The 22,719-nt window shown below is 44.3% G+C and overlaps 1 protein-coding gene across 5 annotated transcripts in view; it reads right to left on the minus strand.

Moving 5' to 3' along the window:
- The window catches only part of LOC138796696 (RING finger protein 24), a 63,712-nt gene that overhangs the window by 14,717 nt on the left and 26,276 nt on the right, over positions 1–22,719 (minus strand). For 2 of the 5 annotated variants that reach the window (XM_069976337.1, XM_069976335.1), the window contains exon 2: positions 1,801–1,950. In XM_069976337.1, coding sequence (XP_069832438.1) covers positions 1,801–1,943 — 143 coding nt within the window. In that variant the 5' untranslated portion in view covers positions 1,944–1,950. Of the gene's footprint in view, positions 1–1,800; positions 1,951–8,474; positions 8,559–12,629; positions 12,789–13,373; positions 13,481–22,719 lie in introns of those variants that run through there. The other 3 variants (XM_069976333.1, XM_069976334.1, XM_069976332.1) reach the window with 3 other exon arrangements.

A 22,719-nucleotide genomic window follows, 5' to 3' on the forward strand; every position in this document is an offset into this window, starting at 1 on the left:
TTGAAACTCAGTTCCATTGAAGTAAATGGAGCTTAATTGCAAACTGCACCTGAACTGGAGACAACAGTAGGGGGAAAAGTGGCCATGTTTTTGTAGCGCTGGATAACCCCTTTAAGCTGCATTCAATTCAATGGAACTGAGCAGCAAAACCCGCCCAAGCTGGAGACAAGAGTGGGGCTGTCTCTGGAAGAAAGTGGCCATGTTTTTGTAGCGGTGGATAACCCCTTTAAGCTACCAAATACATTTGAGGGGTCAAGTCTGAATTTATTTGAGTGGTCTAAACTGGGGTCTAGTCTGGGATCTGAATTATGAAGTAGTTCATGAAAAAAAATTTCAGGTTGTTCCCAAAAAACTCTTGTTTGCAATCATCTATCAAAGAAAATATCTGAGATTTCTTTTTTCATCATCTCAGACCTGACTACAGGTTGAGTTATATTCTGTGCAGAATATCCCGTATATACTGTACATGGTATACACAAAGTACGTACTCTGGAGATCATACTATATATTATAAATCTGATGCTCTGCTGAACATCACATACTGTGCAAACTGTAGGCTACGCAGAGCATCCCATATACTCTGTCTATGAGATGTACAGGCTATAAGGTAGTATTCAGTCATCCAATGTCTAGGATGTTCCGAGATGCCCCTATAATGTATATAATGTGGTTGATGGAAGCCACTCTGGTTCACACAGTACTTTCTCACACCCACTGTGCTAGACATCGCACCTTCTCCAATGTGTTAGCATAGACCTGACTCAGTGACCACTTCCTCTATGGAAACATTACTGAAGGTGCAAAGGTTTCTCCTTCATGGCTGGCAGAAATCGAGTTATTATATAGTGATTATTCACAGAGAGTCCCTTACACTTCCTTATCCATCATTTCCAGCATTGTGAATACGTCTGGGCCATTACTGAACCCAAGCTGGTGATGAATGTGTACCTGATAGTTATAGGGGCACATATTCATATACATTAAAGCAACTCTGTACCCACAATCTGCCTCCCCAAACCACTTGTACCTTCGGATAGCTGCTTTTAATCCAAGATCTGTCCTGCGGTCCGTTCGGCAGGTGATGCAGTAATTGTCCTAAAAAACAACTTTTAAACTTGCAGCACTGTGTTAAATAGGCATGGCCTAGAGTGTCTGTGTCCTAGGCTTGTGAAGCTTCTCTGTCCCTCCTCCCCACCCTCTTCACCATTAGCAATGGCCCTGGGCAGCATTTCTCCTATTCCTCACTTGTCTGGACACTGCACAGGTGCCTTAACGATCCAACACGTGTGCCGTGTTCACACAGGTGATGAATAGTAGGAAACCTGCCTGGTGCATTCCTAATAGTGAAGAGGAGGGGGGGGGGGGGGGGCGGGGGAAGACACAGAGAGGCGGTGCACGGTTAGGGCACACACACACTCTAGGCCATGCCAATTTGACACAGGGATGCAAGTTTAAAAGTTGTCTTTTAGGACAATAACTGCATCACCTGCCAAACAGACCCCAGGACAGATCTTGGGATTAAAAGCAGCTATCCGAAGGTACAAGCGGTTTGGGGGGGGGGGGGGGGGGGACAGATTGTGGGTACAGACTAAAGTCACTTTAAGTGAACATCTGGACACTGGTGGATGGCTGCAGAGTAAACTTCTGGGTATGACCGCCCGGGGACAAATGCTTTGGCCGCCATGACATGGCGCTCATGGTGGAATCATATGGCACAATTTAAACCGGGTGGTCATGTCTTGAGCTGCAGTTAAATCTCAGTTGGGGTCATAAGAAAGTATTGGAATCGGCAGAACCTACCGTATCAAGTAGCAGCAGAATAGAAGGCTCAGGATGAAGACGAATATAGCAGTGCCGAACACTACAATGTAGATGTTGAGGGGAAGGTTCTGGAATCCAATATTCGGCATTCTGAAGCTATAGTGCTGGAAATCCGGGCTCATGGATGGGCTGCGGAAAAGATAGAAGGGACAATAAGAACAAATATTTTTGGTCAAGAATAATCACAATACAGTATGGGGGACTAGGAGTGTATATAGCTGATCAAATAGCGCCCCCTCTGTTTTGGGCAGATTATGCTGTGATTGGTACCACTATGGGCTCTATATGCAGTCCAGGCTGAGATGGAGGCAGAATCAGGATAAGGCTCTGCTCACATTTGCAGGTTTACAGGTATAACTACAAACCAAGTCTGACTATCCGGCAAGGTAAAGGGAACCTCCACCATAAATGGACGCTTTTTATCGAAAAACAGCGCCACCTCTGTTCATAGACTGTGTGTGGTATTGCAGCTCAACCCAGTGCGGTGCTGTTTCTGAAGGAAAGCAGCTATGTTTTTGAAATTCTTAACAACTCTTTTAAAAGAATTAAAGGGGTTACCCCAACTAAAAAAAAAAAAAAAAAAAAAAAAAAAAAAAAAAAAAAAAAAAAAGGTGCCACACCTGGTTGTGTGTGCTATTACAAATTGACTCAATTCACTTCGATGGAACAAAATTGCGATGCCACACTCAAACTGAGGACAAGAGTGGCGCCATTTCTGGGTTGCCCCAAATGTGACAAACATGGCGGCTTTCCTCCTGTAACAACCCCACACCTGTTCAGGGCTTGGTACTGCAGAAGGTGTCCACAATGCAAGAAAGGAAGCAAGCATGCACAATCCTGTACAACCCCTTTAAAACACTTACCACCACAGGATAGAGAATAAGTGTCACGGCCCAAATATTGGGACCCCCATGAAATAAAGAAAAGAGCCCTAAGTCTTTGTTGTGAGTGGCATGGTGGGTCGCACGTTCATTGACTATGAAGCTGCCGAGCACTAAACCTACTTCATGACGGGTGATGGACCCAGTGGTTGGACCCTCATTGATCAGCGACCTTTGCCCTATCATGTGAATGGGTAGTAACAGCATGCAGTGCGGTCCCTGGTTGTCGTCCCTGTTCACACAGCAGCCTCCTTCACTACATTCCTCCGCTCTTACAATTCTTCATTTCCTCTGCTACACCCTCCTGGCTGGAAAATTCCACTGGAGACAAAGAGACGGCAGTGACAACCCACAGCATTATGTGCGCTCGCTCAGGCTTTTATTTCCAGGATCCAATTATTCCAGATTCGGTGGAAACTTAGAAGGGGAGGGTGGGATATACTGTGCTGTGCCCAGGGGTGGGGGGGTATGAGACCCCTTATGTTTCTATTTATTGCAAAACTTTATGACAATCGTGGGGGTGCACAGGAGAGGACACATTGTGCTGCAGAACATGTGATGGTATTACATAGGGGCTTTCACACTATGATGGTGGTATAGTCCAAAGACTAGCACCTGCAGTAATCTACTAAGTGGGCTCAGCACTACCCAAAGGTTAGGAGAAAAACAGAGGACAGCTCAGATGGGCACCAAAATTTATTAATGGTCTGCAGCCCTAGCCCTCTACCGGGCTTGTTGGCGCCTGGGTACCTGCCCCTCGACCATTAGGCTGTGTCCACAGACCCATCAGACCATCTTTGATACCAAAACTCTCATAGCATCACACGCCGTCTTCCCTTACTATGGAATGATTCTTTACAGTAAAAGCAAAACATATAGTGACTAGAGATGAGCGAACCGGGTTTGGGTGGCTGCTGAAGTTGGATAAAGCCCTAAGGCTATGTGGAAATCATGGATATAGTCATTGGCTGTATCCATGTTTTCCAGACAACCTTACATCTTTATCCAAGTTCAGCAGCCCCAGCTAATCAAATACCGAACGTTCGGGTTCAGATCGACTCGAACCCGAACCCGGTTCGCTCATCTCTAATAGTGACCTGTAGACTCTGTGGTCATTTGGCTTTACCCAAGGACTATTGGCACAAGAATGGGGAACCTTCGGCCCTCTAGCTTTTGCAAAACTACAATTCCCATCATGCCTGGGCAGCCAAAGCTTTAGCTTCGGCTGCCCAGGCATGATGGGAATTGTAGTTTTGCAACAGCTGGAGGGCTGAAGGTTCCCCATCCCTGTATTAGCACAACTCCACCAGAAGGTTCCCCATCCCTGTATTAGCACAACTCCACCAGAACTTTCAAAGGACTGTGCACTTTAGTTCTTTAGGATTCTTCACAGTAAAAACACAACAGTAACATAGAGCCCCTGTGGTTATATAGTTGCAACCATGCAGGCCCGGACTGGTAATCTGGCAAGCCGGGCAAATGCCCACTGGGCTGGCCAGATTACCAGTCCGTGGGCCGCATAAAAAAAAAAAAATCACCGCCGCGGCCCGTTTCTCTTCCCCGTCCGCTTCTGCCCGCTCCGGTCACCGCAGTCCGCTCGGTCCGCCTCCTGTCACCGGATCACAGCCTCTGCCCCCTCCGGTCACTGCAGCCCGCTCGGCCCGCCCCTGACGTGCGCCGCTAATCCAATCAACGTGGGGCCGCTGCGGCCGGCCGTGGAACGCGTGTTACGTGCACCGCAGCGGCCCCACGCTGCTCTACGTTGATTGGATTAGCGGCGCACGTCAGGGGCGGGCCGAGCGGGCTGCGGTGACTGTAGCGGGCAGAGGCTGTGATCCGGTGACAGGAGGCGGGCCTAGCGGGCTGCGGTGACCGGAGCGGGCAGAGGCGGGCTCCGGTGACAGGATGCGGACCGAGCGGGCTGCGGTGACCGAGGCGGGCTCCGGTGACAGGAGTGGGACCGAGCGGGCTGTGGTGATAGGAGGTAACAGGAGCGGGCTGCAGAGACCGGGGACCATCTATAAAGGAGGGGGGAGAAGAGAGAGGGGGTCATCTATAAAGGAGGGGGGAGAAGAGAGAGGGGGCCATCTATAAAGGAGGGGGGAGAAGAGAGAGGGGGCCATCTATAAAGGAGGGGGGAGAAGAGAGAGGGGGCCATCTATAAAGGAGGGGGGAGAAGAGAGAGGGGGCCATCTATAAAGGAGGGGGGAGAAGAGAGAGGGGGCCATCTATAAACGAGGGGGGAGAAGAGAGAGGGGGCCATCTATAAACGAGGGGGGAGAAGAGAGAGGGGGCCATCTATAAAGGAGGGGGGAGAAGAGAGGGGGCCATCTATAAAGGAGGGGGGAGAAGAGAGGGGGCCATCTATAAAGGAGGGGGGAGAGGAGAGAGGGGGCCATCTATAAAGTAGGGGGGAGAAGAGAGAGGGGGCCATCTATAAAGTAGGGGGGAGAAGAGAGAGGGGGCCATCTATAAAGGAGGGGGGAGAAGAGAGAGGGGGCCATCTATAAAGGAGGGGGGAGAAGAGAGAGGGGGCCATCTATAACAGAGGGGGGAGAAGAGAGAGGGGGCCATCTATAAAGGAGGGGGGAGAAGAGAGAGGGGGCCATCTATAACAGAGGGGGGCATCTATAAGGGAGGGGGAGAAGAGAGAGGGGGCCATCTATAAAGGAGGGGGGAGAAGAGAGAGGGGGCCATCTATAAAGTAGGGGGGAGAAGAGAGAGGGGGGCCAACTATAAAGGAGGGGGGGAAGAGAGAGGGGGCCATCTATAAAGTAGGGGGGAGAAGAGAGAGGGGGCCATCTATAAAGGAGGGGGGAGAAGAGAGAGGGGGCCATCTATAAAGGAGGGGGGAGAAGAGAGAGGGGGCCATCTATAAAGGAGGGGGGAGAAGAGAGAGGGGGCCATCTATAAGGGAGGGGGAGAAGAGAGAGGGGGCCATCTATAAAGGAGGGGGGGAGAAGAGAGAGGGGGCCATCTATAAAGGAGGGGGGAGAAGAGAGAGGGGGCCATCTATAAAGGAGGGGGGAAAAGAGAGGGGGCATCTATAACAGAGGGGGCCATCTATAAGAGAGGGGGGATAAGAGAGGGGGCCATCTATAAGGGGGCTACATAGAGGGATGCATATACAATAAGGGGGTCACATAAAGTCAGCCTACCCACTAAATGAGGGTGTAAAGGGGACAGTACAGATGTGCAGTTAGTATAGAGATGAGGATGGTGTCAGAGTGAGGAGCCTAATATGTCTGTCAGCGGTGACAGTCAGTATGCGGTGGTATTAGTCAGTGTGTGGTGGTATTAGTATGTGGAGGTGTCAGTCAGTATGCTGTGATATTAGTTAGTATGTGGTGGTATTAGTTAGTATGCGGTGACATTAGTCAGTATGCGGTGGTATTAGTCAGTATGCAGTGGTATTAGTCAGTATGCAGTGGTATTAGTCAGTATGCGGTGGTATTAGTTAGTATGTGGTTGTATTAGTCAGTATGCGGTTGCATTAGTCAGTATGCGGTGGTATTAATCAGTGTGTGGTGGTATTAGTCAGTGTGTGGTGGTATTAGTCAGTATGTGGTGGTGGTGTTAAACTGAGCACAGTGACCGGGCCAGAAGCAGTCTGTCTCTGTACACTGTGTAGTGGTGATGACCTGTAACTGCAGCTCAGCTACAAAGTACAGAGACAGAAGCTTCTGACCCCATTTACTGTGTTATTATCTGTAATTCCAGTCATGGCCGTGATGATACATGTAGCCGTGCTGCACTCACAACATCCTCTCATAACTTATCACCGCACGGTGAGTGGGCCTGTGTGCTCGGAAATGCCAGGGCTGATTTTTAGTCCCAGTCCGGCCCTGCAACCATGGATCAACACAACTCGGGTACCATGATTTTTACACCATTGCCTGTTGCCTTTCCTTACTAAGGAATGATTCTTTACAGTAAAAAAGCATAATACGCAGTGACTTCTGGACCCATTGTTCATTTAGTTACTATGCCATTTGATCGTATTGCAAGACCATGTTTCTCACAGGCTGCCTTTCCTTACAACGAAGGTGTTCTTTATATTAAACCACTACATACAATGACTTGTAGCACCTGTGGTTATTTGATTGTACTGAATTACCTATCATTACAGCTGTTACCATAACCTTTCCAGAACCACTAACTGCCTTTGCTTACTATGGAAGGCTTCTTTACGGTAAATGCATTACATACAGTAAGTGACTTATTACTGTTGCCTATTGCACAGATTATATTAACACTGAACCTTGCAAAGTAAACACGGATCATAATTTTATTTTCGCTTTCTGTGGCGCGTCACTCTGTAAATATTCTCGGTAACAGCAGCGTGTAGAGATAAGAGGGGCACCCAAGGAGAGTTCCTGATCTGGTATTACATGAACCGACGTCATATAGTACACAAAATAAAAGTGAAACATACTCAACTACTGAAAGGGGTTTACCAATATTGTGTGACACCAGCTTAGTCACTGGATGATGACAAAGCCTGAAACTTTCTATGCTGCTTTGTATTTCAAGTGTTCTTTATTGACCATCTGTTTGCTGTCAGTAAATGGAAACATTACAGCGAACAGCTGAGGGTTTGGTACAATTGTACCAAACCATCAGCTTTGGCTCTCCAGGCATGATGGGAATTGTAGTTTTGCAACGGCTGGAGGGCGGCGAGTTTGACATCCCTGAATCAATGTTCCTCCAGCTGTGGCAAAGCTACAACACCTAGCATACAGCCAGGCTGGGAGATGTAGTTCTGAAACAGCTGAAGAGCTATAAGGAGGAGACCAGCGCTCTACTTCTCACTGCAGAGGGTTTGTCACACTTGAATCTAATTTAGACAAACTATTCATAAGCTGGACAGTTACAGATTGCAGATTTAGAGGGTGACCGTCTCTGAATGTAACTATTCACTGACAGCATGCATAGATTTTATATATGTTACAGAGAGTCAGGAAAGATTATGCAGCTTTTGTGGCAGGCTGGTAGTTTTAGTGTTGCCACATGTTGGGGAAAACAAATGTAGAGAATTTCAGCCTCTGCATATACACAAGAAAGTTCCCATTCACTGACAGCAAGCAGACATCTTATAGGTGTTCCTATACAAAACCATGCAACTGTCAGGGCATATTAGGAGTTGTAGTTGTGTAACAGCCATTGAGCCACCGGGGAACGATGATGAAGAGGATTACAGCAAGAATGTTTCCATTCACTGACAGCAAGCAGAGATCTTAAAAATTTACAAAGAGAAAGACAAGGCATACTAAAAAAAAAAATCTATCTGAGGTTACATACCCTGATATTGGCACGAATAAAGCCCCGGCACTTGTTCAGATGTAGCAGCTAAAGTGCAGTATTTGCCCCGTGGCCAACAACGTGCAGCAAACACCAGTCTGACTACGCGTTTAACCACTAGCACTAGTGCTGAATGGACCCTGTCTGCATGGCGTCCAGCAGCAATTGTAGGGGGTGTATACCCCATGACCATACACAAGCAATCATCACAAATGCTTGAAACAATAGTCAAACTAAATACTAAAATAAGATAAATTACAGTGGAATTTCCCATAAAAAAAAAATAAAAAAAATAAAACACCCCAAAAAATTTAAAGGCTGCGCAATGCCAACAGTGGAAATTCCCTTCCAAGGAAAAATCCTTGAAGACGGGCCAAAAATTCCAAGTGCTGCGTACTTTACAGTATGTAGAAAGAATGTTATGATTGTCCTTAGAGGGGAAAGGAAAAATAAATAAAAAAATTCCCTTACCCATTGCGGCTTGTATTGTACCTCTGCAGATGGAAGTGAACGGGAGGAAAGAACTGCATTCTGGAAGGGAGAGCGCAGCAGCTCCTGTGAATGGCAGATCTGTTTACAAGTGTCCTGGGCTGGCGGCCAGCCGTATATGAGTCACAGCCCCGAGCGGGGAGGAGAAAGTGACAACAAGGAGGGGGGGGGGATGAAGCCGCAGGATGGAGAGCTACTATACCGTCATATCAAAGGCCAACAACAATGGGATCATGTGCTGACACCCTAATGCAGGACCCCACCCGCCAATGAAGACTAGGGGATTATTGGGGGCAGGTGACTACTTGGCCCCAGCTTATCCTCCAGGCTGCTAATATGGCCCTGTTCACATTGCCTTTTTGTGCAATGGTAAACCTATATTTAAAAAGTGAACAACACATAACAAAACGCCACAACTAATATTGAACATGCTAATGTATATTGCACATACATTACATCACTATCCATTTTTCTCAATTTAAGTTTGCAGGATCCAAGACTAACATACTGCGCGTTTCAATTCTGCAAAAACCATACACGTTCATCGGAGCACAAAAAACGTAATGTGAACAGGGTCTAATGCAACTTTCTCCCCTTATGGCCGGTTCACACAGAGAAAAAGAGGTGGAATGTCAATCTGTTTTCTTTTACAATGGAAGTCAATAGAAATACGGATCCAAAAGGATTGCACACAATTGCATCCGTTTTTTTCACAAGACGTATACAATAAGCGGACTGCAAAAATGCAGTGTGAACCCAGCCTAAATTGGCAAAAAAAAAAAAAAAAAAATATTTTGTTTTACATAGGTAATTTTTCTTTGAGTAGATAGGAGAGGCGGTGAAGCAGTTGCCCATAGCAACCAATCAGATTCCAGCTTTCACTTTCTTTTAAAAATGAAGGCTAGAATCTGATTGGTTGCTATGGGCAACTGCACAAGGTTTGTTAATCTTCCTCAAGGCCTTCTAGCTTCTGGGTGGCACTGGCAACCAACATGGCTGATGTTACAGCTATCACGGCTTTCCCAGACCCCTGAATTCCTGTATATGCAGGGATGTCCCCCCTATAGATACACGCCTGCTACCCTGGCTGAATACAGAGAGGGCCCAACTCCTCCATCATCAGTGTGGGCCCCCTAGCAACAGGAAAAAACTGAGGCCACTTCCTGGTCCATGTCCGTCACTGACATTATACATTGTCCCCGTGTAATCCTGGTGACATACCGCTCCTGACTTCTGTACCGCCATTGATCATGGTAACAATAGCCATGTAATAACTAGTGACAGGAGCGGTCTTCTGCGGTGACCGCGGCCTCTCATCTCACATAAATGTACCTGACTTTCCAGGAACAGGCGGCACTGCCAACGTCTATGTACCTGCTAAATAATCACAGCCAGCGACCTGCTGCCAAGTGTCAGAAACAGACATGTGAAGCTTAGATACACTGGGCTGTATCCCAAAAGAGAGGCTGAGATATGCTGGACTGTGTTAGAAGGCTTAGATACACTGCACATTATGAGAAATAAAAGACACACAGCACTATTTCACACGTGAGAGGTTTAGATACACTGGACTATATTATACATGATTGGTTGAGATTCACTTGACTGTATCACAAATGAAAGGCTTAGATACACACTGGACAATACAAAAAATAAAATGCTTAGATACACTGGACTGTATTACATATGAGAGGCTGAGATACACACATATATATATATATATATATATATATATATATATATATATATATATATATATATTGCACATTATAAAAAATGAGAAGCTTAGATACACCAGACTGTTTCACACATAAGAGACATACAATGAACAGTATCCTGTATTGTACATGAACTGCAAATAAACAGGCTTAGATACACTAGACAGTACCACACATGACAGGTTTAGATACAATTAGACCATATTACACATAAAAGACTTGGGTACAGTGGGCAGTATCATACATGACAGGTTTAGGTACATGCTTAGGTACGCTGAGTAGTATCTCACAAGAGGGTTAGATACACTGGTACAACTACATCCTTCGCCAGATCAGTAGCCCCCCCTTCACTGGATGACTGTTCCATGACCTTGCGGAATCGCTGGTTCATATCTAATGTGATAATGTGATTCCAGAGTGGATACATGTATCTGTGCTGTACATGGGGGATCACACCGCAGAGGGGGATACATGTATCTGTGCTGTACATGGGGGATCACACTGCAGAGGGGGATACATGTATCTGTGCTGTACATGGAGGATCACACTGCAGAGGGGGATACATGTATCTGTGCTGTACATGGAGGATCACACTGCAGAGGGGGATACATGTATCTGTGCTGTACATGGGGGATCACACTGCGGAGGGGGATACATGTATCTGTGCTGTACATGGAGGATCACACCGCAGAGGGGGATACATGTACAGTATCTGTGCTGTACATGGGGGATCACACTACGGAGGGGGATACATGTATCTGTGCTGTACATGGGGGATCACACCGCAGAGGGGGATACATGTATCTGTGCTGTACATGGAGGATCACACTGCGGAGGGGGATACATGTATCTGTGCTGTACATGGAGGATCACACCGCAGAGGGGGATACATGTACAGTATCTGTGCTGTACATGGGGGATCACACTACGGAGGGGGATACATGTATCTGTGCTGTACATGGGGGATCACACCGCAGAGGGGGATACATGTATCTGTGCTGTACATGGGGGATCACACTGCAGAGTGGGATACATGTATCTGTGCTGTACATGGGGGATCACACTGCGGAGGGGGATTCATGTATCTGTGCTGTACATGGGGGATCACACCGCAGAGGGGGATACATGTATCTGTGCTGTACATGGGGGATCACACCGCAGAGGGGGATTCATGTATCTGTGCTGTACATGGGGGATCACACTACGGAGGGGGATACATGTATCTGTGCTGTACATGGGGGATCACACTGCGGAGGGGGATACATGTATCTGTGCTGTACATGGGGCATTACACTGCAGGGTGTGGGGATACATGAGCTAAGCATGATTACACCGTGGGGGGGGGGGATACATGTGTGAGAGATCACACAGTGGGGAGGTTAATAATTTATGAATGTAATAAAAGCAGGAAACGTATTGACTTCCTGTAATAACCGTCGTATTGTTACTGATACTGAAAGCCAACACAAAAATAATTTCCATTCCCATCTCCCCCCGCCCTCATACTGTATACTCACCATGGGGGGAGACATGGAACGCCACCCAAGTCCACATTCATTGCAATCCTCCCAGTGTCAAATAATAACCATTAGGTTTCACAAATTACAGTATCATATCATAAAGGCTTAGATACACTGCACACTTTACTATATAAGAAAAGTATCACACGTGAGAAGCTTGGGGACACTGAAGAGTATCCATTATGTATAAAAAACTGAAATTCTCAAAGTGGCCACTAGATGACAGCAAAGGGGGCTCAGAAACAAAAATAAGTAAAAAAAAAAAAAACTTTAAAAACTTTCCAAACAATTTTAAAATTTTCCAAGCATAAATTGTGCAATTTACATTGTGCATGTTGATGCCCACAACCACGATCATCTTGCACCATGGCACGCCTTATAACCCTTACAGCAGACTATAATAATAACCAATAAGAATGTGCAGACAAGCAGAGACATGCTATGTGCCCAAAGGTCAATACATACAATGAAGAGGAAAATGAAAGCAACTTCATTTATTTGCTCTTTACACCTTCTTTGCACTAGGTGTATGGGTATGACAGTACAAATACATACCTGAAAGAATGGGATCAAATATAAATAATACCATCTACTATAATGGACGATAGAAAATATGGCGTCCAAATAAGCTGCATATTGTAGAGCCAAGATAAAGATGAAAAAATGTAATGCTATACAACAACTGTATATACAGTGCCATAGTGTCTAAATAAATAATACCGTAGAGTGTCCATATAAACAATACCTACATAGTACCGTACAATGCCCAGAGTGGAATGGAACCGTGGGAGACAGTGACCAAATAAACAATGGTACAATATCATAGAGCCAATAAGTACTCAGATAAACAGTGCCATACACGCCCAGAGTCTCATACCAATATCCCCCATACTACAGACCTGGACTAGGAATAGACGTCCTTCCTTGAGCATCACCACTGCTTTTTTCCAGATGAAAACTCACTGAACTGTCACAATGGGCGTCAGGGTCCTTCCCTGACTAAAGGTCTCCCAGCAAACTGCATACTGACTGCCCAGCGTGGACATAGAAATAACATAACTACAGCCCGCAATGTTATCAGTCAGCTCTCACTTCTGCTAATCATTCTTATGTCTGGTTTACACATCACAATACCACAGATCACAGGACAAGGACGTAATCCTATAAATACTGGAAAGACCATTGTTTACTCACAAAAACTTCCAAAAAGAACACCATGAACTCTTATGACACAAACACAGCTTTATAACCAGAATACTGCCTCCTATGTACAGGAATTTAACTACAATAATACTGCCTCCTATATACAGGAATATAACTACTATAATACTGCCTCCTATGTACAGGAATTTAACTACAATAATACTGCCTCCTATATACAGGAATATAACTACTATAATACTGCCTCCTATATACAGGAATATAACTACTATAATACTGCTCCTATGTACAAGAATATAACTACTATAATACTGCTCCTATATACAGGAATATAACTACTATAATACTGCCCCTATATACAAGAATATAACTACTATAATACTGCTCCTATATACAAGAATATAACTACTATAATACTGCTCCTATGTACAAGAATATAACTACTATAATGGCAATGTATAGAAAAAGAGTCTCGCACTCACCAACTGGAAAGATGCATGTGGTTTATTGCAGATACATCGGAGCAAGTGCGCCAGGGAGAGGGAAGGTGGCGAGGCAGGTGCGTTCACAGGAGAGCAACAATGTTTCACGCCTGCTACGGGGCTTCGTCGGGCTAGGAACACCTTGTCTCTGCACCGCAACTCAGTGGTTAGGACACTATCGCATACAGCTGCCATCTCCAGTCCTACACGTCCTCACTCAGTGTTCCCTTTATCGGCTGGTGCCGGTCGACATCTTCTCCTCTTCGCAATAACTACTATAATACTGCTCCTATATAGAAGAATATAACTACTATAATACTGCTCCCTATATACAAGAATATAACTACTATAATACTGCTCCTATATACAAGAATATAACTACTATAATACTGCCCCCTATATACAGGAATATAACTACTATAATACTGCTCCTATATACAAGAATATAACTGCTATAATACTGCCTCCTATGTACAAGAATATAACTACTATAATACTGCTCCTATATACAGGAATATAACTACTATAATACTGCCCCCTGTGTACAAGAATATAACTACTATAATACTGCCCTCTATATACAAGAATATAACTACTATAATACTGCTCCTATATACAAGAATATAACTACTATAATACTGCTCCTATATACAAAAATATAACTACTATAATACTGCTCCCTATATACAAGAATATAACTACTATAATACTGCTCCCATATACAAGAATATAACTACTATAATACTGCTCCTATATACAGGAATATAACTACTATAATACTGCTCCCTATATACAAGAATATAACTACTATAATACTGCTCCTATATACAAGAATATAACTGCTATAATACTGCCTCCTATGTACAAGAATATAACTACTATAATACTGCTCCTATATACAGGAATATAACTACTATAATACTGCCCCCTGTGTACAAGAATATAACTACTATAATACTGCTCCTATATACAAGAATATAACTACTATAATACTGCTCCTATATACAAGAATATAACTACTATAATACTGCTCCTATATACAAGAATATAACTACTATAATACTGCTCCCTATATACAAGAATATAACTACTATAAACCTGCTCCTATATACAAGAATATAACTACTATAATACTGCTCCTATATACAGGAATATAACTACTATAATACTGCTCCCTATATACAAGAATATAACTACTATAATACTGCTCCTATATACAAGAATATAACTACTATAATAGTAGGGTGAGAAGGATTCAGACGGCACCAGCTGATAACTCCACTTGAATGGAACCGAGGGCAGTTAGATGCAGTAAGCAGTAAGTGTAGGATAAACTTTGTATGCCGGGGTGCTGGAGACTGAGAAGATGAGTATAAATATGCAATGGAGAAGAAGGAATCCGCACTCACCGGTCAGTAGAAAAGGAAGGTTTAATAATCCAAACACCAGAGGCTGAGGCTGGGAGGGGGAAGGTCTTACGCAGGTGAGCTCCTTACAGCAACAATTGTTTCTCGCCTGCTCGGCGCTTCGTCTGGCTGTGAGCCAGACGAAGCACCGAGCAGGCGAGAAACAATTGTTGCTGTAAGGAGCTCACCTGCGTAAGACCTTCCCCCTCCCAGCCTCAGCCTCTGGTGTTTGGATTATTAAACCTTCCTTTTCTACTGACCGGTGAGTGCGGATTCCTTCTTCTCCATTGCATATATAACTACTATAATACTGCTCCCATATACAAGAATATAACTTTTAACACTCGTTTAAGAGCTCCCTGTACTGGGCGGGAGGGTGAGTGGGGGAGGGGCATGGTCTGCACAGTGTGGTCTACAGCCCTGTACTCTGACCCTGGAAGTCTCCCTCACCTTCCAAATCATAGCAGATCCACTTCAGGCTGGGGCTCACATCTGGGGACAGGACTGTGGAGGTAATCTCTTTATAGCTGTAACCCCTCTCTCCCTGGACAGAGAGCGCTGCATGTATGAGCCCACATCTGCCCTGCTCATTCCTCCCTGCTCCCTGCAGTCTCTTTCAGTCCTTGTGTTTCCCATCCTCTCCATTACTGCACAGTAACTTATAATATCACATATTCTGCTGTTTCTGAATCTTTGTTTCGTCTGTTTTACATGTTATTCAGAATAATAAATCATTATTTTAGGGGTGTGGAACCAATTGTCTTCATTGCTATCATTTCTTATGGGAACATGTGCTTTGGTTTAAGAGTGGATTTGGATTACAAGCCCGGAACAAATTATGCTCGTAATCCAAGGCACCGCTGTACTATAATACTATACCATATATATATACAAGACTGGAGCTACAATGACTGATATAATATTCTTGGTGTAGGGCAGGTTATGGTGTGCTTATACATGGGGGCAGATCTCAGGGGGCGGGGGTTACAGTCTTTTCTTGTGGTCTTACATTTCCCATCCTGCAGTGCGGCCTCTGGAGCTGATAGATGTAACATGAGTAATGCAGCAGATGTTTCTTGTGCTGTCTCTCTGTGAGAGTCTACAAGGTCACCCAGCTGCTGGCATTACCGCACACACAGGGCCGCAGGGTTAGATTAACCCCTTCACCGCCTGCTCTGTCACTGCACACAGGCCCTAGAGACATATGGGGGGCATCAACCCTGTCACTGCCAGGGGCCTAAAGCTTCCTTCTGGACCGGAAACCTCCTATAGGTCGCTCATATAGTGTCCACGCTACGCCGCCTCCTCCCTCTCTGGCTATATGGAGCTTTTATAACTAGATCCAGACTTTGCTATTTTATTGTGGGAACAGATCCCAGATCACTTTACCCTCCTACACGCATTGATCAAAGTGATGCTACAGTGTAAAGAAAACTTAAAGGGACACTGCCATCTTAAAACCTTTATGGCACACCCGCATTGGAAACTTTTATTGTAAGTGGAGTTCCCCTTTAAGCTGTTTCGGGAAGCATCCATTCTTAGAACAACTTCAGGGAATTTGTTAACACTGGGATTTCCTGTTCTGAGAGCTTCCCTATACATCCTATATAAGAAAAAATACCAGGGAACAAAACGCGTCGACCCACATTGAATTCCGCAAGAAAGTGTGACAGCCATTACACTGCAATTCCTGATCAGGGTTGCACTGTAAAGACTGAATGCGATACCAATAGTCCATCCAAAATTATGTATACTATGGAAATTCCACGCGTTTCACATATTTCAAATGTACATATAATCCCGAATGCGTTGTCGACAGACATTTGGTTCTACGTGTTACATTCATACTGAGTGACCCAGTATATGGACACCCTAAATGACACTGTAAAGGGGCAGTAGTTTCACGCGTTTCAAGATTTTCCTAGTATATAGGTACATAGAGAGACACCTTTTACAGGACATATACCTTTGATTCTCATTCTTGTCAGTGACTTTCCATTAGTAGTAGTAATTCCAAGGGATTAACACGTTTCAAGTAAACAAGTAGAGAGGTTTTTTGTTTTTTTTTATAGAACATAAAATCCTGACACGACTCTTGTTTGACATATCCCATTAGGAATGGAGGTTACACGCATTTCAAGTGTTATAGTATATGAACGCACAGTGAGATACTTCTTACCAGGAGATATCATCCGGATTCTCAAGAGATATTATCTCCATCCTCTTTGCTGTTAAGAGTAGGGGGTTCCACGCGTTTTAAGTGTCTTAGTATAATAAGAACATGTTGTAGGTCACTTTCCGCAGAACATAAATCCTGCCTTTTTTTTTTTAGTGAAGCAGTTCCCATTTAGAGTAGTACTTCACGCATTTCAAGTGTTCTACTATATTGACATACACTGACACACTTCTAACCGAAGATACCATCTGGATCCTCTTTCTTGTTAGGCAGTTCCCATTACGAGTAGTGGTTTTACGCATTTCAAGTGTTCTAGTATATTACTATAGCATGCGATATTTTTTCTTGTTGGGCATCTCCCAATAAGAATAATGACTACACGCATTTCAGGTGTTCTAGGGCAAAACCATAGAGGGTGACACTTCTAACAGAATATATCATTCTGATTGCCTTTTTTAGGCAAATAGGTAGTGGTTTGACACATTTCAGGTTTCCTAGTATCGTCTAATCCTCTTTCTTGATGGGCAGTTCCATGCATTTCATGTAGTCTAGTATATTATTATAGAGTGCAACACTTCCAACAGAATGTATCATTTTTAACTTGTTAGCAGTTCCCATTAATTCAACGCATTTCAAGTGTCCTGGTGTATGAACATACAACGAGGCACTTTTAACTTGAGAGATCATCATGATCCTCTTTCCTTCTAGATAGCTCCCACTAGGAGTAGTGGTTCAACGCATTTCAAGTGTCCTGGTGTATTTCCACTTCTAACAGGAAATATCCTAATCACTTTTTTCTTTGGTTAGGCAGCTCCCATTAAAGGTAGTGGTTCCACGCATTTCAAGTATCCTAGTCTATGAACATACAAGGAGCCACTTCTAATGGGAGAGATCATCATGATCCTCTTTCTTTCTAGACAGCTCCCACTAGTAGTGGTTCCACGCATTTCAGGTGTCCTGTTGTATTTCCATAGAGTGTGACACTTCTAACAGGAGATATCATCCTGATCACCTTTTTTGTTAGGGAGCTCCCCTTAAAGGGGTATTCTAGGAAAAATTCACTTTTCCCCTATCCATAGGATAAGGGAAAAGTAGGCGATCGTGGGGGGTTCGACCCCTGAAGCCCCTGGCGATCTCTATTATGAAGAGAGCCCCGGGTCGGCACACGACCAGCAGCTCTATTCATTTCTATGAAGTGACAGAAAGAGCAGAGTACAGTGCTCCATAGGAATGACTAGAGCTGCAGGTCACGTGCCGACCCAGGGCTCTATTTATACTGGCGGGGTTCAATATGAAGATCGCCGGGAGGGTTAGGAATCGGAACCTCTCATGATCTCCTACTTTTCCCCTATCCTGTGGATAGGGGAAAAGTGTATTTTGCCCAGAATACCCCTTTAAGGATAGTGGTTCCACGCATTTCAAGCGTCCAATTAAATTAGCATAGAATGTGATACTTCTACCACTCCAATCCTCTTTATAGTTAGGCAGTTCCTATTATGAGTAGTGGTTCCACGCGTTTTGAGCGTTGTAGTATATTACTATAGAGTCCAGCAGATATCAGCCCGAGCCTTTTTCCTGTCAGGCAGTTCCCATTAAGAGTTTTCGTGGACAGTTTAACAAGTAGAGGGGGGAAAAAGAAAGCAGGAAAGTAGGTCATATCTAGTTCCAATCTCCATTTATAGTTGGGAGTCGCCATTGCCAAAAGAAGTTTGGACGACTCCCAAGATTTGTGAGAGTAATTGCCTTAAGAAATACAACTGAGAGATGATCAGCAGATTGCCGGGCCGGAGTCACAGTACTAGAGTGTGAAGCACGATCTAAACTACCGTTACCTTCATATATCTTCTATCTGTAGAGGATAAGTAATGTAATGTATGTACACAGTGACCCCACCAGCAGAATAGTGAGTGCAGCTCTGGAGTATAATACAGGATGTAACTCAGGATCAGTACTGTAATGTATGTACACAGTGACCCCACCAGCAGAATAGTGAGTGCAGCTCTGGAGTATAATACAGGATGTAACTCAGGATCAGTACAGGATAAATAACATGATTACAAAGTTATTCAATTTATTATACAGAGTTATTCTAAATATAAACTGCAAAACAGTGTTCAAAGGTGAACATGTCCTTTAAATTTAAGGGTTACTTATTTCTTCATTGTACCTAGCAGCTCTGGGTACATATGAGTTATCAGAGCCATAGAAGGTCTTTCTTGCTGTACCCACATATATAAATGCTGAATCCCTAGAGGACACAGCGCAGCTATAACCCGCACAGGCCTGTACTGTCTCACAGAGCTGAAGCCTACCCCAGAATACAAGCCCCCTCTATCAGGGCAGCATTGCTGAACTCCTTCCCTGGATCTGGTGAATGAGGTTATTGAGCAAAGTGATCAGGATGGAATGATCTGACGCATAGAAAACCGAGCCTTTATGAAGCCCTGACAACCGGCCTCTTGAGGAACTCCGCATGCCAAGCATCGCTGCCCCAGTCCCACGCGGCTACACACTGCACCTACACCATGGCCATGACTTGTATTGTATAGGGAGCACAGTGTGGAGGGAATGTGGAGTCTGCCCGGACAGGTGCTGCACAGTCCACCGATTTGACCGATTATCTCTCCGTGTGATAGAGACAACAATCAGCCGATGAAAAGATTACCGACTGATCGTTGGTTTAGGTTTGGACCTAAAATCATAGGGCGGCAACCCTATATCGCCACGTGTGATAGGGATGCGCAGCTGTCGGTTGACGATTGTCCAAACACCTGATACCTTACCTCTCCCCGCTCCTGGTCTTCTCTCCTGTGCTCCGCAGGTTCCCGGCGATCCCGGCCTGTGATTGGCAGAGGGGCCTGTCAACAGACACTGCTGCCTCCTGAGCCAGAAAGCCGCAGAGCATAGGAAAGTAGAGTGGGGAGGGGTAAGGTATCAAGTGTTTAAGCAAGGGCTGCATGGACATCGCTAACGATGTCCATGCAGCCCTTACTGCCGATTAATAGGTCCAGTATACTAAAATGATCGGGCCATAGTCGGCCTGTGTAATGGGACCCTAAGTCTGACTATACATCCTGGTCTAGACATCATTGTATTTCTGACTTCTCTTTTCCATGTCATCCCTTGCTTGTTCAGTGTACAATGAATTTCGTCCTGGCCCAGACATCACTATACTTCTGATTACATCATGTATAATACTCCGCTCCCATCTAATGCAGCATTCAAGAATTCTACGTATTCTAATCTCCGACTCCAAACTGTTTCCCATGACGATTACTGATGTGATGTTGGTCCACAGTGGTGCATTGTGGTAGATGTATATGTACCACCAATGATATCAGCTGCCAAATAGCTACATCTCCCACAATGCAACGCAGTAGGGTGGTGCACATTATATTCTGGACGCAGCTCTCCATGTGACTGGTGTATAAGACATTGTTTAGGTTAAGATAAGGAAAGTTACTGGATTTGGACTGGTCACAAAGGACTGTCTCAAGCCTTTATGGCAATTGCCCAATATCCTTTTAACAATTGTATTTACTAGAATTCCAAGGAATTAGGGAATATTGTTCAGCATCTGTTCCTCCACCCCAGCAAACATGACTTTGTATGGGAACAAGGCGAGGACTATACAGATCTACTGTACCCATGGGGACAATATTACTGAAATAAAACCTCAGTAATGTAAAAACCATGTTGGCCCTACTTTGTCCCTACCGGCACCAGGTAGCCAACTATCCCAGGAGTGAGCCAACACTTCCCCCCTCCACTTCTTTTGGCAGTTTTACACAGTGCTCAGCAGGGGGCGACAACAACATGGGTCTATACAATCCCTTCTATCAAGTCTATGCCCTGCTCATGCCCAACAAACATTGCAGTTCCACTAACAAGTTTTTTCTGGACCATAAGGAGCATTAATCCATGTCAGCTGGACCGTTTGGTGGCTATCAACACAATAACCTAGGGAAGGTTCCTCAAAGAGTCCTATGAATGACATGCACTTACACAGTCACCCTGCATAGCACCAAACTATCAGCCAGTCCACCTCATAGACATATAAGGGGGTGAGATGTTGTTGTTTTCACTTGCAGACCTCCTATCTTGGCCCTATTGCAGATTAGATAGGCTGACCAAGTTTGTGCACTGAGACATACGTGCCAACCATAGCCTGCTGGCAGTGTGGCAGGCGGCCATGTCTGGTGGCAGCTGAGAAAGCAGCGAGCGTGATCAGCTGTCATTCAGCCGCCTGTGCTAATACCCCGGGGAGGATCGCTGTCACAGGCCTGCTTGTTTGTAAAATAACTATCAGATTTGTTACTTTGTTATATTTAAAGTAGCAGTATACGATATATACAACAGTATATACAAGCACAACACCCATACCTGATCTGCCACCTATACCACAGTGCTAGAGATAATACATACATGATCTGCCAGCTATAGCACAGTGCTAGAGATAATACATATATGATCTGCCAGCTATAGCACAGAGCTAGAGATAATACATATATGATCTGCCAGCTATAGCACAGAGCTAGAGATAATACATATATGATCTGCCAGCTACAGCACAGAGCTAGAGATAATACATATATGATCTGCCAGCTATAGCACAGAGCTAGAGATAATACATATATGATCTGCCAGCTATAGCACAGTGCTAGAGATAATACATATATGATCTGCCAACTATAGCACAGAGCTAGAGATAATACATATATGATCTGCCAGCTATAGCACAGAGCTAGAGATAATACATATATGATCTGCCAGCTATAGCACAGAGCTAGAGATAATACATATATGATCTGCCAGCTATAGCACAGAGCTAGAGATAATACATATATGATCTGCCAGCTATAGCACAGTGCTAGAGATAATACATACACGATCTGCCAGCTATACCACATTGCTAGAAATAATTCATACATGATCTGCCATCTATAGCACAGTGCTAGAGATAATACAGATATGATCTGCCAACTATAGCACAGTGCTAGAGATAATACATACATAATCTGTCAGCTATACCACATTGCTAGAGATAATACATACATGATCTGCCATCTATAGCACAGTGCTAGAGATAATACAGATATGATCTGCCAACTATAGCACAGTGCTAGAGATAATACATACATGATCTGTCAGCTATAGCACATTGCTAGAAATAATTAATACATGATCTGCCATCTATAGCACAGAGCTAGAGATAATACATATATGATCTGCCAACTATAGCACAGTGCTAGAAATAATACACATGCATGATCACAAGGTAGGATATATGCATATGTCTAGTGATCAGTAGTGGTGGTAGTAGTAGCAGCAGCAGAAGTAGTGGTGGTAGTAGTACTATTAGTAGTAGTGATGGTGGCAGTAGTGGTTGTAGTAGTAGTATAGTAGTAGTGGTGGTGGTGGGAGCAGTAGTAATAGTAGGGGATACTAGTAATGGTAGGAGGAGGAGTTGTAGTTGTAGGGTTAGTAGTACAGTACGGGACATGATGGACAAGGCATGAGATGTGCTGCTGTATAGGCATAGTGGTAATAGTACTAAAGCCCCTATTCCACGGAATGATTATCGTTCATAAACTCGCTCCAACGACCGCTCGTAAACGATCACTAAACAATTTTTTTTTTTTAGCGAACAATAACACACGTGGGAATGAGAATGATATATGTAGTGTAACATATATTTTGCGGTAGTTACATGGTCGTTTAAAACGTTCGCTGGGGTGATCATGACCATACGACACACCTACTT

This window comes from Dendropsophus ebraccatus, chromosome 7 (genome assembly GCF_027789765.1).
Source record: "Dendropsophus ebraccatus isolate aDenEbr1 chromosome 7, aDenEbr1.pat, whole genome shotgun sequence".
Taxonomy (NCBI): Eukaryota; Metazoa; Chordata; class Amphibia; order Anura; family Hylidae; genus Dendropsophus; species Dendropsophus ebraccatus.